This window comes from Mytilus galloprovincialis, chromosome 1 (assembly GCF_965363235.1).
Source record: "Mytilus galloprovincialis chromosome 1, xbMytGall1.hap1.1, whole genome shotgun sequence".
In the NCBI taxonomy this organism is placed as follows: Eukaryota; Metazoa; Mollusca; class Bivalvia; order Mytilida; family Mytilidae; genus Mytilus; species Mytilus galloprovincialis.
This window is the reverse complement of record NC_134838.1, coordinates 41,678,673-41,697,572: the sequence shown is the minus strand read 5'-3', so window position 1 is coordinate 41,697,572 and position 18,900 is coordinate 41,678,673. Positions and strand designations below refer to the sequence as shown.

Sequence of the window (18,900 nt, the reverse complement as noted above, 5' to 3'; positions counted from 1 at the left end):
GTCATTCACTGTTCAAAAAACTTTTGAGAATGAGTTATCTCCCTTAGTAAATGACCATTTTAGCAAAAATGGCAAGCCATTAACAGTACTATGGTTTGAAAACTGTAGACTATTAAATTAATCTATAAATTTAAAAATAAGAATATGTGGTAAAATTACCAATGAGATATATTGCCATCCAATACCAAATGTCATATATGATCAATTATAGATCACAGTATTGGCCTTCAACCTGGAGCATTGACTCACATTGCAAGGTAAAATATAAAAGGACCCAGAATGACCAGTGTAAAATAATTCAAAAGATACAATCCAATTGCCAGATGTACATAAAAAATTAATAAGGAGACTGTTGTTCTGTATAATTGTGCCCCTAATAAGTGGTGAATATCCAAAATTGTAACCTTAAAATATAAAAAAGAAGATGTGGTGTAATTGCCAATGACACGACTCTTCACAAGAGACAATATGACACAGAAATTAAAAACTATAGGTCGTTATACAGTCATTTCTTTTTTACTGTGCCCTCAGTAAAAAAACTTTGAAGGGTTAAACATTTGGAATATTTACTTTGCCTGAGCATGCTGAGGGTCATAATTGTATAATAATATTCATAACATAAAAATCACTAACTGAATTGGTTTCTCTTCAGGTATAGCTCCAAGTCAAAGTCAGGCACTTTTTAAGATGATTCAAGACCCAGAATCTGCCAACTCATCTGAACTTCAAGAGATCATTGTAAAGATTCATCAGGAGAGTACAGACAGAAACACAAAACAGCAACTTTTGTCATTGATTGCCTTGTCACATACTAAGAAAGATCTTCAACAGCTTATACCTGGGCTGACAGTGTATGCAATAAATGATGCCAGGAAACATGCTAAAACTAATGGCCATGGTAATTTTAATATCCACATATTATATATTTACCATAACTTGAAGTTGAAAAATTATTGAGATTTTCAATTCATTAATAAAGAATAGAATAATATTTTTTGCACAAAAAGATTTACTTACTCTATTATAGAGCATTTCTTAAAGATTATGGTCACAGTTAAAAACAAAAACAGCTAAGTTAATGTCAGTCAGACACAGCTTTTTCCCATAACTCAAAAACTGTATCTTGATCTTGACCAAAGGTCAGATGTTGAGAGTTAAGGTCACAGTAAGAAAACTATAATAACAATTGTTTCTAGGCATTACTGCATTGTTTTATTCCAGAATTTGACCCCCAAAGGTCATATCATTTAGGTCAAAGTCACATTCAGAGAATGATTTTAATCATATTTAGTCCAAGTACTTACTCCTTTTGATTATTATCATCATTCTTTGTTTATTGATTCATTGATACAAATGTTATTATCATAAAAAAAAAAGAAATTGCAAAATGTGCTAAGTAAGCATATGAATACCTTTTAGCAGAATAAATTGTTTTGAATGTGTTAACTACCAGATTTGTTTCTTTGCCTTATGGAATGTAAGGAAACAGTAATATGCAAACTAAAATGTTATGAAAATAAAATGTCTTAAGTCTTTCCACTAGTGATTTATAAAAATATTTGCTTTTATTCAGGTGCTATAATACCTAAACAGCTCCCAGTCTTTCGACATAGGATGGATAAAGACAAGTTAGACCATGCCTTAGATTTTTTCTTTAGTCCATCATTTCAAAATATTTGTGTGGTTATCTTTATCAGACACATATTGATATTATACTTGCAACTTTTCGTAATCTCATTTTTTCTAGAACTGTTCTCTAAATTAAGAAAGAACGGGTTTGAGAAATAAATCAAGTTCTTAAAAGATGTCTTGAACTGTGCATTGATTCACAGTAAAACATATTTTCTCGAAATCACTTTCTTATTTATTCTTTTGTCTATTTATATCTGTCACATTTAGAATTTTCTATAAATAGATAGATGCATTGATCAGCTAAATGCTTTATCTTTAAAAGGCACACCATGAATATCAATTGAAATTACTTAAAAGAGGGCTGAAAGATACCAGAGGGACATTCAAACTCATAGATCGAAAATAAAGTGACAACGAAAAAGGCTCGACAAAAAAGACATATTAACAAACCCAAGTAAACATACACTGAACGAATTAATTTGATCTATGGCACCCTTTAACCTAGGACAAAATGGTGTTAAATAAAATAACTTACACTAGTAAATTTGAATAAAATAATTTTGTTGTCAGTTTTTACCGAATTTTACCGAATGTTATCTTGGTGAGTTATTGATGACTTTATAACTTAGATGATGAAGATTAACGGCATATACAACTGTCATTTTTTTATGAATACCGATTACATGTTTCTAATAGCCTCTTTAAAGTTGACGTGACATGTCATTATAATTTTGTTTTCTGTAAATTAACTGCTGATAAAATGTAGAAATATTCGAAACACTTATGTATTTTACACACAGGAAACTATTCTTTTACCCTTATTTGGCACAACTTTCTTTTGAAATTTTCGGTTTATAGTACTCTTTCACGTCGCATTTATTTTGCCTGCACACTGTTCTTATTCCTGTGAAACTGGTGAGTCTTTTGAAGAAAACACACATCTCTGGTGTACTTAATCTTATAAGCCTGATATATTTGGGTGGATATCACTGGAGGTGGACATTTCATCCTCGAGTAAAACACAACCTATAGAGTCACGATTTTGTTGTTGACGTGACGGTGCAATATAATTGATATGAAAATTTAATGTATATTTACTGTTTATTTTTAAAGTATTGAAATATTAAACAAACAACCATGTTTCTTCTTAAAGAAATATATCGCCTTATTCTTGTTTGACAAACTTTTTTTACGACGCTTTATGTTTTCGTGCTCTTTAATTATGTATATTATATAGAAATAAGGAGATGTGGTATGATTGCAAAGGAGACAACTATCAACCAAAGTTAAAATGAAGTAATTATTTGCAACTATGTGCACATTTACGGTCTTTAAGAACAAAATATGAATTGTATAGACGGCTATAAAAGGCCCCGACATATAAAAAAAAGAAACCATTTAATTGAAAAAATAACTAGCTAAATTATTACAAATCAATTGACGAAAAACAAATATGACAGACATAGTCCATGATTATTATGCAATCCACTTTAATAAACTTAGTATTATGTTCCTGCATAGCCATGAAACTCATGTTTATTAATCATACCATGCTCATGTTCTATTTTACATAAATATATTGTATACTATGTATTGCGTTTCTGAATTTCGAAAAAAAAAGAAATAGCTATTATTAAATACAGACATTTGAATGAATTGCTTGATTTTGAATTAGTTGATTTTTCTTTCAAATGGAAAGTGAAACATGAACAATAATGTACTTTAATGTCTTTGGAAAAAAAGTTTTTTATTGAAGGCGAGCGCCCCCCCCCTAAATCGTTTCCACAGTTTAAGATATATCAAAACAAATTCAGAGAGTTACGTATCTGGAATGACAAATTTAGATCTTTTAAAGCTATTAAATTCATAATCTGCAATTTTCATTGGTTTCTGAATATCTTCACGTGGAAAGGCATTTTCCCAAGGAGTTCGTAAAAATCTACCATTTAATTTTATCTTAGTTTTATCTTAGTCTGATACATTTTTAACCTAAATGTCGGAAAGCCCCTGGTATTTTTTGGAAAACTGGTACATGTATGTTCACACGTAGATGGTCTATACCCAATGCCTTCATAAATTAAATAAAAAGTAGTACAAAATTCTACTATTGAAATCACCATTTAAAAGTATATACTTGTACTCTACAGAAAATTTCATAAAATCTTGTTCTAAATTGTTAAAAGCATCAGGATCCTTATATACATAATTTTCTGTAGGGATATAAATATTTCCTATCATGACATCTTGGTTAGTATTAAGTAAACCGGAAGAAATTTTCCACCAATATACTAAACTACTTACTACTGAAATATTCAACTGGCTTTACAAAATTTTCCAAATGTGATTTATAGCCGAAAGCTATGCCCCCCCCTCCCGATTTAAATCTTTACGTAGAACTTTTGCACTACTTTTTATTTAATTTATGAAGGCAGTGGGTATAGACCATCTACGTTTGATAATACCAGTTTTCCAATGATTATAGAACTAGTCGAGATGTAGAATACTAAATTATTGCATTTACAACTCTGTCGCATTTTTTCGCAAGAATAAAAACCTCGCAATAATTTGTGAATTTACAGTATATTGAAATTGTTCATAGCATGATATTGTCGATACTGATAATGTAGATATTTTAAACAATTTAGAATTATACAATATGTCTAAAGTTAGATGTAGTATGGATACAAGTAAAAACTCTTATGGTAACATGTTGTTAGAAATGTGTAAATACAATAATATAATTATCCTTAATGGTAGAGTTATTGGTGAGAAACATAATTTACGTCAAAAATTTTGAAATTATGAATTCGATCAAGACCCCAAAGATCAAGTGGTAGTTTCTAGTTTCTTTTATATGTCATATACTTTCAAAAAGCCCGAAAAGCAAATGAATGATCAAACAGACACATACTAGTCTATTCAATAATTAGGTTAGTAAACACAGTAAAACCAATTCCAAAAATTAAATAATTTGAAGGTTTCTAGAAATAACGATTGCATTGAACTTTAAAAAATCGATAGACATCCGAAAATAGAACTTCGGTAAAGAAATGAATACAAAAACTTGATTTCAAGTGGGCATGTTGTGCTTGAATTGTACTGAACGATATATATCTGTTTATAGCAAACCCATTATGATTTTATTTAGACGAGGAGACATAGATTTAATTGATATTATTATCTAATTAAATAAGTACGATTTCAGTTCTGATCAGTGAACAGCTTTGTTTTAAATTTGGTAATCTTTTTGATTTAATAAAGAAACATTCTGTCATCTTTTCAAAGATTTGTTGTAGATATATTTGTTTGTATTGATATGTTTATGTAACATTATTATAATTGCGTTTTAACTTTAGATGTATTCATTTCAAAAACAAGTAATCAAGTTTAACTGATAACTTGAACTATTCTACAAACTACTTGACAAATGTGTAAGTAGAATCAATCTTTATACAAGGTTACAAAGGAGTAGGTCTGGTAAGGGCCCATTTTGGCCTCAAATTTCATGTTCATCTAACGAAAGTTTTTGGACACTTTTTAAACACTTAAGTGTCTATTTAAATTGATTCGATTAGTTTATGTGAAAGATTTTTACTCATGTAGTCATTAAAAACGCTTCGATTCTAGTTTAAATATGAAAAATCTATCAAAGATGCCAAAAACACCACTTTTCAGATAGTTTTTGTCAATATGGAAGTGGCCGTATCCGTGTTCATTCTCAACGTTCATATATGTTTTGTAGTTTCATCAAATACAACTTACATTTCAATATTATGAATGAACACGAATGCGGCCACTTTTATTTTAGACGGAAACTGTTTAAAATTTAACTAAAATGATAAAATTGTGAAGATTTCAGTAATTTAGCATGACTTAATGATGCTAGTACGCGATATTTGTGTATTGTATTGTCAAAAACAGCCCATATGTATGTAGCAGAAGCATTCAACTTTCCAAAAAATAGCTTAAAGATTACATTTTCACAATTTTGTAAAACTGCTGTATTTTTGGGCCAAAAAGGGGTCTTACTGAACCTACTCCTTTTATTTTACTATTCATATTGTATTAGTTATTAAACAATCCAAAATTCAAGACAACTTTGAATAAACTTTATTAAGAAAAAAGTTGAAAATTATCACCCCTCACTTTGCTAATCCAAAAACCGATGTCTGAAAACAAGATAAACATTTAATGATGTATGTTAACTTTAGAAAAAAAATGCTGATAAATACTAGTGTATTGATTTGGAGACAAGTTTCAAAGTAATAAGTTGTTTCAATTAAAATTATGAAATCTTTAGATATCTTTTTTGCACTACTTTTTATCTAATTTATGTCAAAGATAATAAAATACGTTTTGAGTATAGAACATCTACGTGTGAACATACCAGTTTTCCACCAAACAACAACTACAAGGGCTTTCCCACATTGATGTAGTTAAAAGTGTATCGGACTAAGATAAAACTAAGATAAGATTAAATGGTACATTTTTACGAACTCCTTTGGGAAATGCCTTGCCACGTGGAGATATTCAGAAACCAATGAAAATTGCAGACTATAAATTTAACAGCTTTAAAAGACGAGAAAACAAGTTAAAGGTTTTAAATCATGTTTTAAGAAATATGTGGTGTGACATACATTGTTATATTATAAACACTGAAAGAAGGTAAGCATTAAAGTTATCTAGCATTCCATTTTCTTTTAAAGGTGTTAAAACATTATTTGACATTTTTTTAATGAATTTGTATGAATTTTATCTCAATATTTTTAATTCATTTTCTAACATGTTCGTAACACTCTAAATTATTATTAACGGAATTCGTCTTAAAAGATTCACATTCTGATTTTGTCCAAAGATATTCTTTATAGATTTTTATCATTCTTTTTTTGTTTGTCTAAATATTTTCGTAATGTTCCTAATATTCTAAATTTGTCATCCCAGATACGTAACGTAACTCTCTGAATTTGTTTTGATATATCTAAAACTGTGGAAATGATTGATGTTGAGTAACTTGTTTCAAATATAATTCACTGTGTTATTTTTTTTCATGATACTATCATAAGTATAATATATTGAATAATACGAAGTTTTTCATCTTTCGGTGGTATGCTGTTTTTTTATTCCGTTATTATTAAACTGAAGTATGTTCACTTTCCATTTGAAAAAAAAAATCAACTAATTTATAATCAAGCAATTCATTCAGATGTCTGTATTTAATAAGATTATTTCTGTTTTTGTTTCTAAATTCAGAATACAAAACATAATATATAATATATTTATGTAAAATAGAACATGAGCATGGTATGTTTAATAAACATGGGTTTCATGGCGATGCAAAAATAATAATACTAAGTATATTAAGGAGGTAGACCTAGGTTAAGGGAAATAACTCTTAAAATCATCAGTACGTTTGTATCAACCATTTTCAAAAACATATTCTAAGCTTCTAGGTTACATAGATTATTTTTAATCTGTTTCAGGTAAATGCTTAAAAAACATTGATGAACTTGACTTTTACAAACGCTTAACTGATTTAAAGAGTTATCTCCCTGAACCAAGGTCTACCCCCTTAAAGTGGATTGCATAATAATCATGGACTATATGTTATATTTGTTTTTCGTAAATTGATTTGTAATTGGTTAGCCAGTTATTTTCTTTTCAATTCAATTTGGTTTTTTTTTTATGTCGGGGCCTTTTATAGCTGAGTATACAATTTATATGTTTTCGTTATTTACGACCGTAAATGTGTATATAATTGCTAACAATTACTTCATTTTAAATTTGGTTGATAGTTGTCTCATTTGCAATCATACCACATCTCCTTATTTTTATATAATATACGAATTGGAGAGCACTAAAACCTAAAGTGTCTTAAAAAAAAGTTATTTCTTTAGGAGGAAACATCGTAGTTTGTTTAATAATTCAATACTAAAAAAATAAACAGTGAATACACATTTAATTTACATATCAATTATATTGCACGTCAACACAAAAATGGTGACTACATAGATTGTGTATTACTCGAGGGTGAAATGTCCACCTCCAGTGATATCAACCAAAGGGTTTTAAACTCTTTCTTTTGTGTAAAAAACATAATTGTTTCGAATATTTCCACATTTTATCAACAGGTAATTTACAGAAAACAAAATTATAACAATATGAGAGAGCTTATTGGTAACATGTAATCGGTATTCATAAAAAAAAATGGCAGTTGTATGTGTCCTTAATCTTCATCATCTAAGTTATAAAATCATAAATAACTGATCAAGATAATCATTCGGTAAAAACTGACAACATAATTATTATATTCAAATTTACCAGAGTAAGTAATTGTTTTATTTAACACCTTTTTGTCCAAGGTTATATGGTTTCATTTATCAAATTTATTCGTCAGTGTTCCTGGGTTCGTTATTTTTCTTTTTTGGTTTAGTCTTTTTCTTTTTAACCATGGCGTTGTCACTTAATTTTTGATTTATGAGTTTGACTGTCCCTCTGGTATCTTTTGTACCTCTTTTACGCCATTTCAATTGATATTTTATAGTGTGTCTTTTATAGATAAATCATTTAGCCGATCAATGCATCTATCTATTTATAGAAATTTCTAAATGTGACAGATATAAATAGACAAGTAATTTCGAGAAAATATGTTTTACTGTAAACTAATACACACTTCAAAACAACTTTTAAGAAATTAATTTATTTTTCAAATTCATTCTCCCTTAATTTACACAACTTTTCTCGGAAAAATGAGATTACGAAAATGTGCATTATAATATCAATATGCATCTTTTAAAAAATAACACACACATAAATAAAAGAAATAATTGCCTTTTGTTCATATCCAAATTGCTGAATCTGTTAAGGGGAATGGCAATATGGTTTAATGCAAAAATTTGACTGTCTATAAATGATTAATAAGGAGGCTCGAGGGAACAAGCATTTTTGCAAAAATTTGAAAAAAAGAAGATTTTTCATCATGTTTATTACAAATTTTATTTATATCTTTATTAGTTGTTACTTTATCATATGGTACAAAAATCAATCAAAAAATCAATTCGCTTTGGCCCAAGATGTCTTTTAAAATGTATGTTTCATTGAAAAAGCTCTAATTATTCCCCCCTTTGGTGCAAAAATGTCATTTTTTGGCATTAAAATTGAAATATCTTTTTAAACTCATCGGTGAACTATATATATTTTTTTAAATTAGCTGTAATAAAACTAAACTTTGAAAAATTTTAGCGATTTCTGTTTTTTAGGCCTTTTTTATTTTGATATTACCACTATTTCTCCTTTTAGTTCAAGAGAAAAAAAGTACCTTTACTAAAATGTATGCTTTTTGCGTATTAGCTTATATATATATTTATTTATATTAACGCTCGATCAAACGAGAAAAGTCCTTTAACGAAGATATTAAATCTACAGTATATATATAGTAGGGTCCCCAATCAACAAATTTTATCGATTTGCCTCAACGGAATAACACACGTCTATATTTTATATCACTAGAAAGAGGAGAACTAACCTCATCGAACTATCGTTGTCGTCGTTGTCTGTCTTGGTCACGTTTTTTTTTAAATCAGGGTCAAAGGTCAAAGCAAAAAGTTCAGTAAAATGCACAGTCACTTTTAGATAGCTGGTTTCACCTACATATATGCGTTTGGAGCAAAATAAAAACAACAATTTTATAGAAATATATCTTTTGTATCTACATTTAAAACTTATTTTATGTTTTTATCCCCAAAAATGACTTTAGATTGACTTTTTTGCACATAGGGTGCACATTTGAAATTTTCAAAGAGCTGTTAAATAACAGTGACCTTGACCTATTTCAAATTCTAAATTTGAAATTTTTGTATTTAATTCATCACAAGTAACATCTAAAGATATTTTTTAGATCTTAACTTTAATAATTTGTCGAAAACAAAATGTGTTTTTCACGTCTTTTGATGTGTTCGTCAATTTCTAGGTAAATACCAAACTTCTGTTATTGGTTGTGAAAGTGTATAAACAAATGATTTGTTTTGAAATTTGTGTAACATTAACGTCAAACTTGGTTGAATATGAAGCTCTGTGTATTGCTTTGCTTTACAGAAGTAAAAAATAATGCAAACGGAGAAAAAGGGGGGTTAAAGTCATAAAAACAAAACGTCTATTAAAATTAAGTAAAACACCCCATCCTACATATACAGATGACTAAATGAGCAACAATTGGCTATGCTGTTTACAAGTATTCCAAAAATAAAATAAGGGAGAGGGTTATGTACAGCACAGATGTATTTTAAAAACAATTGTAAACAAAAAAGGCGTGTGAAACCAAAGGGACATTATAAAAAACTTAGTAAAGACAAGCTGACAACACCATTGCAAAAACACGAAAGAAAGAACAAATACAAATAGAAAATTAAAATGTCAATTGTTCTTGAACAATTGAGAGGTCTTTCCTTTTCGAAATGTAAGGTACATGTTCTAATAGGCGTAGAATGCATTGAAAAGCTCTCAAACACACACAAAACCGTTAAAAAATGACAAAAACAACAAATTCGATAATTTGGACATGACCTTGGCTTTTGACCTTGTAACCTTTGTGAAGGTCATTGGTCAACAATGTCATTGTAAAAGACCCCATGGGTCTAGGACTTTTCGTTCAAGGGTTAAAGCTAATTTTACCTTTTCAGAAACCGTTAACGGGGGTTATGCCCCTTAAGAATATTTCAAATCCTTTTGGTCAAAATGTAAAAAAGTTGTGCCTCAGTCACTTAAACATTTTTCACTGTTTACTATTTCTGTAAGAGTAACCGTTTTTGAGATATCGACTAACAAGTTGAAAGGTCAAAGGTCAAGGTCAACCTTAAAAACATTTAAAACACACTAAAAATCATCAAAATAAGGTCAAAAACACATAATTCGCTAACTGGGACATGACCTTGACCTTTGACCTTGTGACCTTTGTCAAGGTCATTAGTCCCCAATGTCATTGCTGAAGACCCCATGGGTCTAGGACCTTTGGTTATGTAGTAAAAGCTGATTTTGTCTGTTCAGAAACCTAAATCAGGGGTTATGCCCCTTACAGAAAGGTCAAATTTCTTCGGTCAAAATGTAACAAAGTTGCGCCATAATGACCCAAACATTTTCCACTATTTAAAATTTCTGTAAGTATAATGGTTTCTGAGATTATCCCATAACAAGGTGTAAGGTCAAAGGTCAAGGTCAACATACAAATTTGACCTTGAGGTATTTTTCAAAGATACATGAATTGATGATGATTGGTGAAGATCCTAGGTGTCTACGACTTACGGTTTCTGAGTTTTGGTGGCCAACCGACACCGGTTAATTTTCAGAGGGGCATAACCCTACCAATGAGTCTTTGAATCCTTTCGATCCAAATGTAACGAAGAACCGGGGTCTGGTCCTGAACAAATTTCACCCTTCGGTTTTTTTCTACCTATTACGGTTACGGTGTTGGAACGATAACAAGGTTTTTGGGTTTCGGAGGGATTACTCCGAACCGACAAAATATTTCGACTCACAGGGTGAGTTCCGGATAGGTATTCATGACACAGATACAAAGTGTGAATATGAAAGCGACACGTCTTACGGTTAACGCGGATAAATTTGTCAAAGTTTAGCGGAAGAATAATAATAATAATAAACAGAAGAAATACAGTAAGGTCTTTCCCTTTAGTAAAAGGAAAGACCTTAATTATGATCGAAGCTGGTATTACCTACTACGTTGAATGGTCTCCTATGGTTTAAACCAACCAACCACGGCAAGGTCAGAGACCATAGGGCAGGGTTTGTTTTACATATCTTTCCCCACTAGATAGATTATTACTATATTTCCAACAATTTCAAAATTGAGTAGATGTTATATTTATTGTTTAGAAAAGATTATGGACTGCCTAATTTTCATTCAATAGCTAGCAATGATTCATAAGGTACAAACAGAAAAATGAAATCTTATACATCTATATCTTTGTAGTCATCAACTGCAACCAGATGAGTATTTGCATTTTGACAAATGTCATTTGCCTGACATGGGCATAAATCTGTACATGATAGATTTTGTTCGAAACAAATGCAGACTAAATCTTGCAGAAATTCATATGACATCTGACCTTCGAGATAGAAAGGAACAAGTTATTCTTCTTTTCCCATCCTAACTTAAGAGGAGAATGTAGTATAGTTTTGCTATATGGGAAGACATCAAATTTATGTCTGGAGTGAAGCTCTTATTACATATTGTTTAAAAGTAAATTTACAAGGATGAACTTAATGATGCTTTCTATAAAATTATCATAAATAAAACAATTGGAAATATTTCAAAAACTCACCATTAGAGACACTTAAATTAGATGAGAACCTCCTGCTCATCATAAAATTTATACACGTGGCAGTCTTTAATCATCCGATCATCTCAACTTTCACGTGAACTTGTTTAGATCAAGGTTAAGGTCAACGATTAACTTCTTTCTTTCTTGTATGAGCTTCCTATCTAAGGAACACCCCTACTGGGTAATCAGGAGTATCTACAGGAGAACTGCAAACTTATAAACAATATCAGACAAAAGATAATACAAATTCCGTAATTACGTAATATGAGGAAACTGTAAAAAAAACCAAATTGTCAAAATCAGTGTATTTATATATTATTACTGTATAACTAATCATATTTGATATATAATAATTTTACTGTATAATCTCCCTGGTTAAACAGTAACTAATTTACAGGGATACCCGACTGAATGCTGTGAGTCAAGTAAGCAGCAGAGAATTGTGCAATAAAGGATCTATTTTATTAAAAAAAAAAAAAAGGATGAACTTTGATAAGGGAGAAATTATAAATTGTAAAATTGACAATGGAAATTGGGAATGTACCAAAGAGACCACAACCCAACCCAACCCAACCATAGAACAGACAATTTTAGCCAATATTACGCTCAATTTGTTTAGGTGACAATTATCTATTTTGATTTTTGACTTGAGATCATTCAGCGTAACAAAAAGATCTCGAGCTGCGTCCATAGATTCATCGCATATATCCAATCGACATAATCAATAAAAAGGGAAAATTAACCTCCCCTATCCAATATTCCCTATACTACGGGGCTGGCTGTGGGTTACTTCCTATATAAATATATAAGCTATAAAATGGATAACATTTTTGGTCTTCGGCAATATATGAAAGGGTATATTTATTTTAGCAGCACATCAGGAATAACACCGCTCCCTGCCCCGTGCCCTATACAAGCCTCCTTCATCATAAGTTCCCTTTTGTTTATATTCTGGAATGGGTCCACAAATTTTGAAAAGGGAAATAGGGGGTGCTATTAACTGAACGTTTATACTAAATTTTCGCGCGAAATGAACAAAAATTTCCATCAGTAACTTAACTGCATTATCGGATTAAACAGCTGATACTTGTATTGGTGTTTACATTGCCCTTTTCCATATATTTCAATAGAAATATATATAGTTTAATTTTTTTAGTGAAATGTATCCCGGTTAAAAATAGCCGTTCATACTATTTCAAGTGGATTCACTTTTGTACTATTTTACACTGATATATATGATTTTAAAAATTAAATTAAAATGTTTTGATTAAATACTCATGTATTTTAGGAATTTCTTTAAACAGTGTGGATGGTAAAGGATCTAGAATAGTTACAAGTTTATTGTTTGTTACTTGTGCTTATTGTTTTTATTAGCCTTAACTACATGGCGCGTATAGTCTTGCGAAGCATTTAAAGGATTAAAAAAAAACACAAATATATATTAGATATATTGTGTATTGATAAATTACCTCTAAAGGCATAATATGTAGGTCAACACAGTCTAAACTGGTTTAATTACAAAAACTTTGAGAGATTATCAAACAAATATTTAGTGCTACAGGAAAATAAATGACAATTAGGAAGGCTAATTTTTGTTTTCATTTGATAGAAAATACTAAGTACATGGTACCTATGCAAGTACAAAAATGTTCCTTGTTATCTTCAATATTTTTTCTCAACAATACCTTCCATGCATATGTATGCAGCATTCTTTGTATATACCAAGTATTCATAATTTCTTGAATTAGTTTGTTTCTGATATGGCGGAATAAGCGCTATAATTTCTTAAAGTTGCAGTCATTCTTTATATCTGTAAGAAAATGTAAGGCCACACCAATTTGATTTCTTGATCTTCGGACTATATAGGAACACAAATCTATGTTTGCCAATAAACTCCATGTTAACATGTGCTTAACTTCATAAGACACAAAGCATCCCAACCTTTCTCTGCTATAAATATTATCATTACATTGATGTTGTTAAATTTTATAGTTATTTTCTGAGATGTCTCAACGTCAGTCACGGTCATGAAGTAGCTGAGAATGTTATAATATGTATGGGCTATACAACTGTTTACACATTCAAAAAGGTGTGACATTTGTTTCAAAGTCCCTTTTTAAATAAAATACCAAACAATATTTTTCTTTAATTCTAAACATTTAGAGATCATGATGACATTTCTTTTAATTTTAAAAGATTTTCTCGTTCCCATTTTTTGTATCATTCCTAGTTCCTTGAGTTTTCTGTATTTTAACATAGTACGTGTTCCCCCATTTCCAAATTTGTTGAAGCTTGTTCCCATTCCAATTTTATGATTTATTATTATGTAGCTGTTTACATTAAAAAAAAAGAAATGTCATAAGATGTTAAAACGTTTCCGTGATAAATTCATCACCATATTTTCATCATATGCTATTAGATAGACAGTTTTAAGTGTTAATATCAATCAATCACTATCCAGTTACGATTATCATTTTTTTTCGACAGCAATTTTCTAAGCGTTTAGACAATTATAGTGCACCGTTACGATTCAAATATGATGTAATGGTATAGAAAAAATTGCAGTTGAGTACCTATTGAAAAAAAAACATTCTACATTCGAGAAAAATGACTGAAAAGATTTTTCCTATTTCTGCTGTCGCCATATTGGGAGTGTCCAGTTACAGTTATCAGTTTAACACCAGTGTTAAGGTTATAACACAATGTTAACTACTGTATCCCACTTTTTAAACGCACGTCAAAATTTTGACGGGACGTTTTATGGTATTCAAATGTCCGGCGTCCGTCTGTCTGTCAGGCGTGCACATGTCACCCCGTAACTTGAGAACCACTTATCGTAATTTCATAAAACTTTACATAGTTGTTTCCAATGTTGGTCAAACGATCTGTATGCATTTTGGTGAAAATAAGAGTTAAACTTTTTGAGTTACGGGACCTTATAACTAAAACAGAAATGTGTTTTTTCACATGTCGCGCCGTATGTCAAAAACGATTTATGATTATTGCTTAAAATTTTACACATTGCTTAGCTATATTAATCTAAAGATCTGTATACTTTTTGGTGATGAGGGACGTATTATTATAAACAAACGTCCGGCGTCCGTCTGTCTGTCCGTCTGTCCGTCTGTCTGTCCGTCTGTCCGTCTGTCCGTCTGTCCGTCTGTCTGTCTGGTGTCCACATGTTGCACCGTAACTTGAGAACCACCTATCCAAATTTCATGAAACTTAATATAGTTGTTTCTTATGATTGTCAAACGATCTGAATATTTTTAAGTGAAAATAAGATTTAAACTTTTTGAGTGACCGGACTTTATAACTAAAACAGGGATGTGTTTTTTTACACATGTCGCGCCGTATCTCAAAAACGATTTAGGATTATTGCTTAAAACTTTACACACGTCTTAGTTATATTAATCTAAAGATTGTACACTTTTTGGTGATGATTCAACATTTTATTTTGTAAAAAAAAAGGGGGGAGTTCACATGTCGCACCGTATGTCAAAAACCATTAATGATTATTGCTTAAAACTTTACACACTTTTACGTTATACCAATCTGAAGATTTTTAATTTTTTTGGTGATGATTCAATATTTATTTTTTGAGTAATATAAAAAAGGGGGGTTTTCACATGTAGGGCCGTATCTCAGAAACTATTAATGATTATTGTATAAAACTTCAAACACAAGACGACGGGCGTATCATGCGCTCGTGGCGCAGCTGTTAATTGACATTCTTTTCATATAAGGTCTGTTTGTTTTGCTCACACATTGTTGTCTATGTATTGGAATTCTATGCGATTGCCATACAAGTGAGAAGTTTAGCTAGCTATAAAACATATTTTAATCCACTTTTGTCTACATAAGGAAATTTCCATTTTGAATTTGGTTCGGATGACATAACACTTTCGGGAACCGGTATCCCTTGTTTAATCTTGCCGTATTTGGCACAACTTTTTGGAATTTCGGGTCATAAATGCCCTTCAACTTTGTAGTTGTTTTGCGAAATTTAGACGAAACGCGCGTCTGACGTATTAAATTATAAGCTTGGTACCTTTGATAACTATTGTTTAAGTTTATTTACGGTCAGTAACTATAAATTACAAATAAATATGTGTTCAATGCAATTTGACCGAGCAAAAAGTATCATTGCAGTATAAACGATCTATATCGTATTTTGTATATCTTCAAACTGTTAACAAAAATGGCAGTGCTGATATGCCGTAAACATACAGCTGAATGTATTTATTTTATAGGAAACTTGACGGAAAGTGATGGATGAAATTGCAAAAATAGATAAAGCTGTAGCAAGCTTGTGCAAAGGAGATGACAAAAAAAGTGATGCTATGATGATGATGGCACCAGACAGCAATTGGGATCAGTTCTTAACACCAGCTCCATGTGCTATTGCTTTGTTGGGAGATTTGATATTGATTTCAGCAGACACAGATTTTAGTCTTGACGAAAAACCACCCAGGGATGGCTTCAAGCTACTCCGGTATCCAAATTCATTCAGAGCATCATTAGTCCAAGTCAGCAATGCTGGATGGGGTGCATTTAATGAGGCACATACCAGTATGGATCAAATTCGTCTTCATAGTGGTAACGTTGATGGTCATGTAAAAAATGCCGTTAAATTTCTTATGCAAGGTACACCAGATGAAGTAAAGAGAATGTTACCTATGTCATTGTCCAAAATACAGAACATCGCTGACGAAAGCTTGCTGCTTGCTAAAGCCATTGAAGACCGATTTATTGGAGTTATGGAATTGACAGGAGAACTTCTTGAAGCATCTACTAATACGAAAGGGGTTTATGATGAAAAAACAAAAGAAACTGAAATAGCAATTGAAGTCGCAAGAACAGAAAGAGAGTCAAGAATGAAAGAAATAAAAAACACAGAGAAAAGACTTAGTAACATGGACAAGGAGGTAAAAGAAGCACAATCAGACTTTAAGGAGGCGATTGATAAAATTCCATCAGGAGGTGATTTAATTGGAATAGCCGTTTGTGAAGCAGTAATAGAAGGAGTACGTAATATTACTAGTTTTCCAAGCAAAATTTCAGAGGGAATAAAGAAGAAACTAGGAACATCTGCTGGCAATGATGAAGTTGGCGAAAGAGATGATGCGTACTTTGATAACGAAATATCACGGCAGCGTGTCTACTCTCAAGTATCAACAATCACCAGGTATATCTACCAGCTTGTGGAGATTACAACAGGTAAAACTGATGACAACGGTCAACAATGTCCTGATATGGGAAGGATAAATCATGGTGATTTAGGTCGCATCCAGCAATTCATTGACACAGCTAGAAATCATGTCAACAGTGAGGTGAATAGTGGAGAACTTCGTGAAAGGGTATTGCAATTATGTGATAATGCTGTTGACATTTGCAATACGCTCCAACGTCTAGCTAAAAGTATGGCAGATTTAGAAGATAGAAATGCTGTTGTTTCGAAAGCTGTTAACAAATGTAAATACCTTCAGAATGAATCTCAAAAACTTGAAGTAGAGGCACACAAAGCACTTGGAAGGAATCCACTTGATAACAAATCACCTCATTTGTCCAAAATGCCTACACAGAGTGGAAGTTCTTCTGCAGTTACAGCAGCGACTGAGAATGCTCGCTATAAAACGGAGCTAGCAAAAGAAACCCTGCGAGATGCAAAACGACGTCAGGAAAAATCAGCTGATGAGTTACGAGAGTCCAATGAAAAACTGACAAAAGTTTTAATGGACATGGCAAAACTTGACTTAAAGAAGATTGACTTTGACACTATTCGTGAAACTTTAGTTAAAGGTATTAAGGCATTAGCTGAAGTAAGAGAGCAATGGGGAAAACTTGTTCGATTCTTTCAGATGCTGTCCAATCTAATCAAATGTTGTCTGCACTCTTCTCTGACGGATTTTGTAGACCAGGCAACAGTGGGCCGTGAAATACAAATGACGAATAACGCTGCACCATTATCTGATATATTTAGGGATGTCATCTTTGAACAAGCATCAAAAGCCAGCCAAGTTGCTTACGTAGTGCGTACAATTGCTGGGACATATGTTCAAATATCTAATGAACATTTGATGGACCGAATCACATGCTTAGGACGTTTAGTAGCTCTGGATCCCAAAAAAGATGAACATGAAATAAGGAGGAAACGCGAGGAACTACATAATGGTTGTCAAGAAGCACAAAAAGCTATACTCTCTATAGTAATGAAACAGAAAGCGGAATTCAACGCAAAAGTGGAGGAAAGAATCGCAAAACTTCATGAAATCGAAAAAACAATGCCTCCAATTGAACCCGAAAGAATTAAAGAAATAAAAACGAATGTGACATCTGGTAAGGCAGCATTTACCGATGATGACATTGATGATATGATCTGATCAAATAACTTCAAATCAATTAGAATCTGACTGTTCGTTTTGGACGGAAAATATTGTCGAATATAATGATGCTTATCAATTTAACGCATTTCCTAGAAGCATTACTTTTTTTATTTTTAGCCATGGCGTTGTCAGTTTATTTTCAATTTATGAGTTTGACTGTCCCTCTTGTGTCTTTTGTCCCTCTTTTACATCAGTGAGACATTTCCCAAAATTTTAAACTCTTTCAACAAAGTGTGGTAATATTTCATAATATATACAAAATTCTAATATATATAAAATCATGTATGGCATTAATATATATACGTCGTGATATGAATGTAATAATTACCACTTGACGTTTAACACTAACACTTGTTTCTATTGTTATTGGTTTCTTCTGGATTGTTTGCAATCAAACAAATGTTCAATAAAAAGGCCATTAGCTTCGAGATATATAAAAAATCTAATATAAGATTTATTTTGTTCAATCATTAATGTAAGTGAAATATCAAATGATATTTCGTTTTTAGCATCCAGTGTGGTTCAATTTTGTCAAAATAAGAATAATTGAT

The 18,900-nt window shown here is 31.3% G+C and overlaps 1 protein-coding gene across 1 annotated transcript; it reads left to right on the top strand.

Annotated features, from left to right (window-relative positions):
* The first annotated feature begins 6,258 nt into the window (after positions 1–6,258).
* LOC143074751 (uncharacterized) lies at positions 6,259–18,697 on the top strand. Its single transcript, XM_076250050.1, has 2 exons — positions 6,259–6,297; positions 16,217–18,697. The coding sequence occupies exon 2, from the start codon at positions 16,235–16,237 to the stop codon at positions 18,344–18,346; it is 2,112 nt and encodes a 703-aa protein (XP_076106165.1). The 5' UTR covers positions 6,259–6,297; positions 16,217–16,234; the 3' UTR covers positions 18,347–18,697.
* Positions 18,698–18,900: the final 203 nt, after the last annotated feature.

Bases quoted from the DNA above. Each gene is read 5' to 3' on its own strand.
- LOC143074751 (XM_076250050.1), top strand. From the start codon at position 16,235: ATGGATGAAATTGCAAAAATAGATAAAGCTGTAGCAAGCTTGTGCAAA.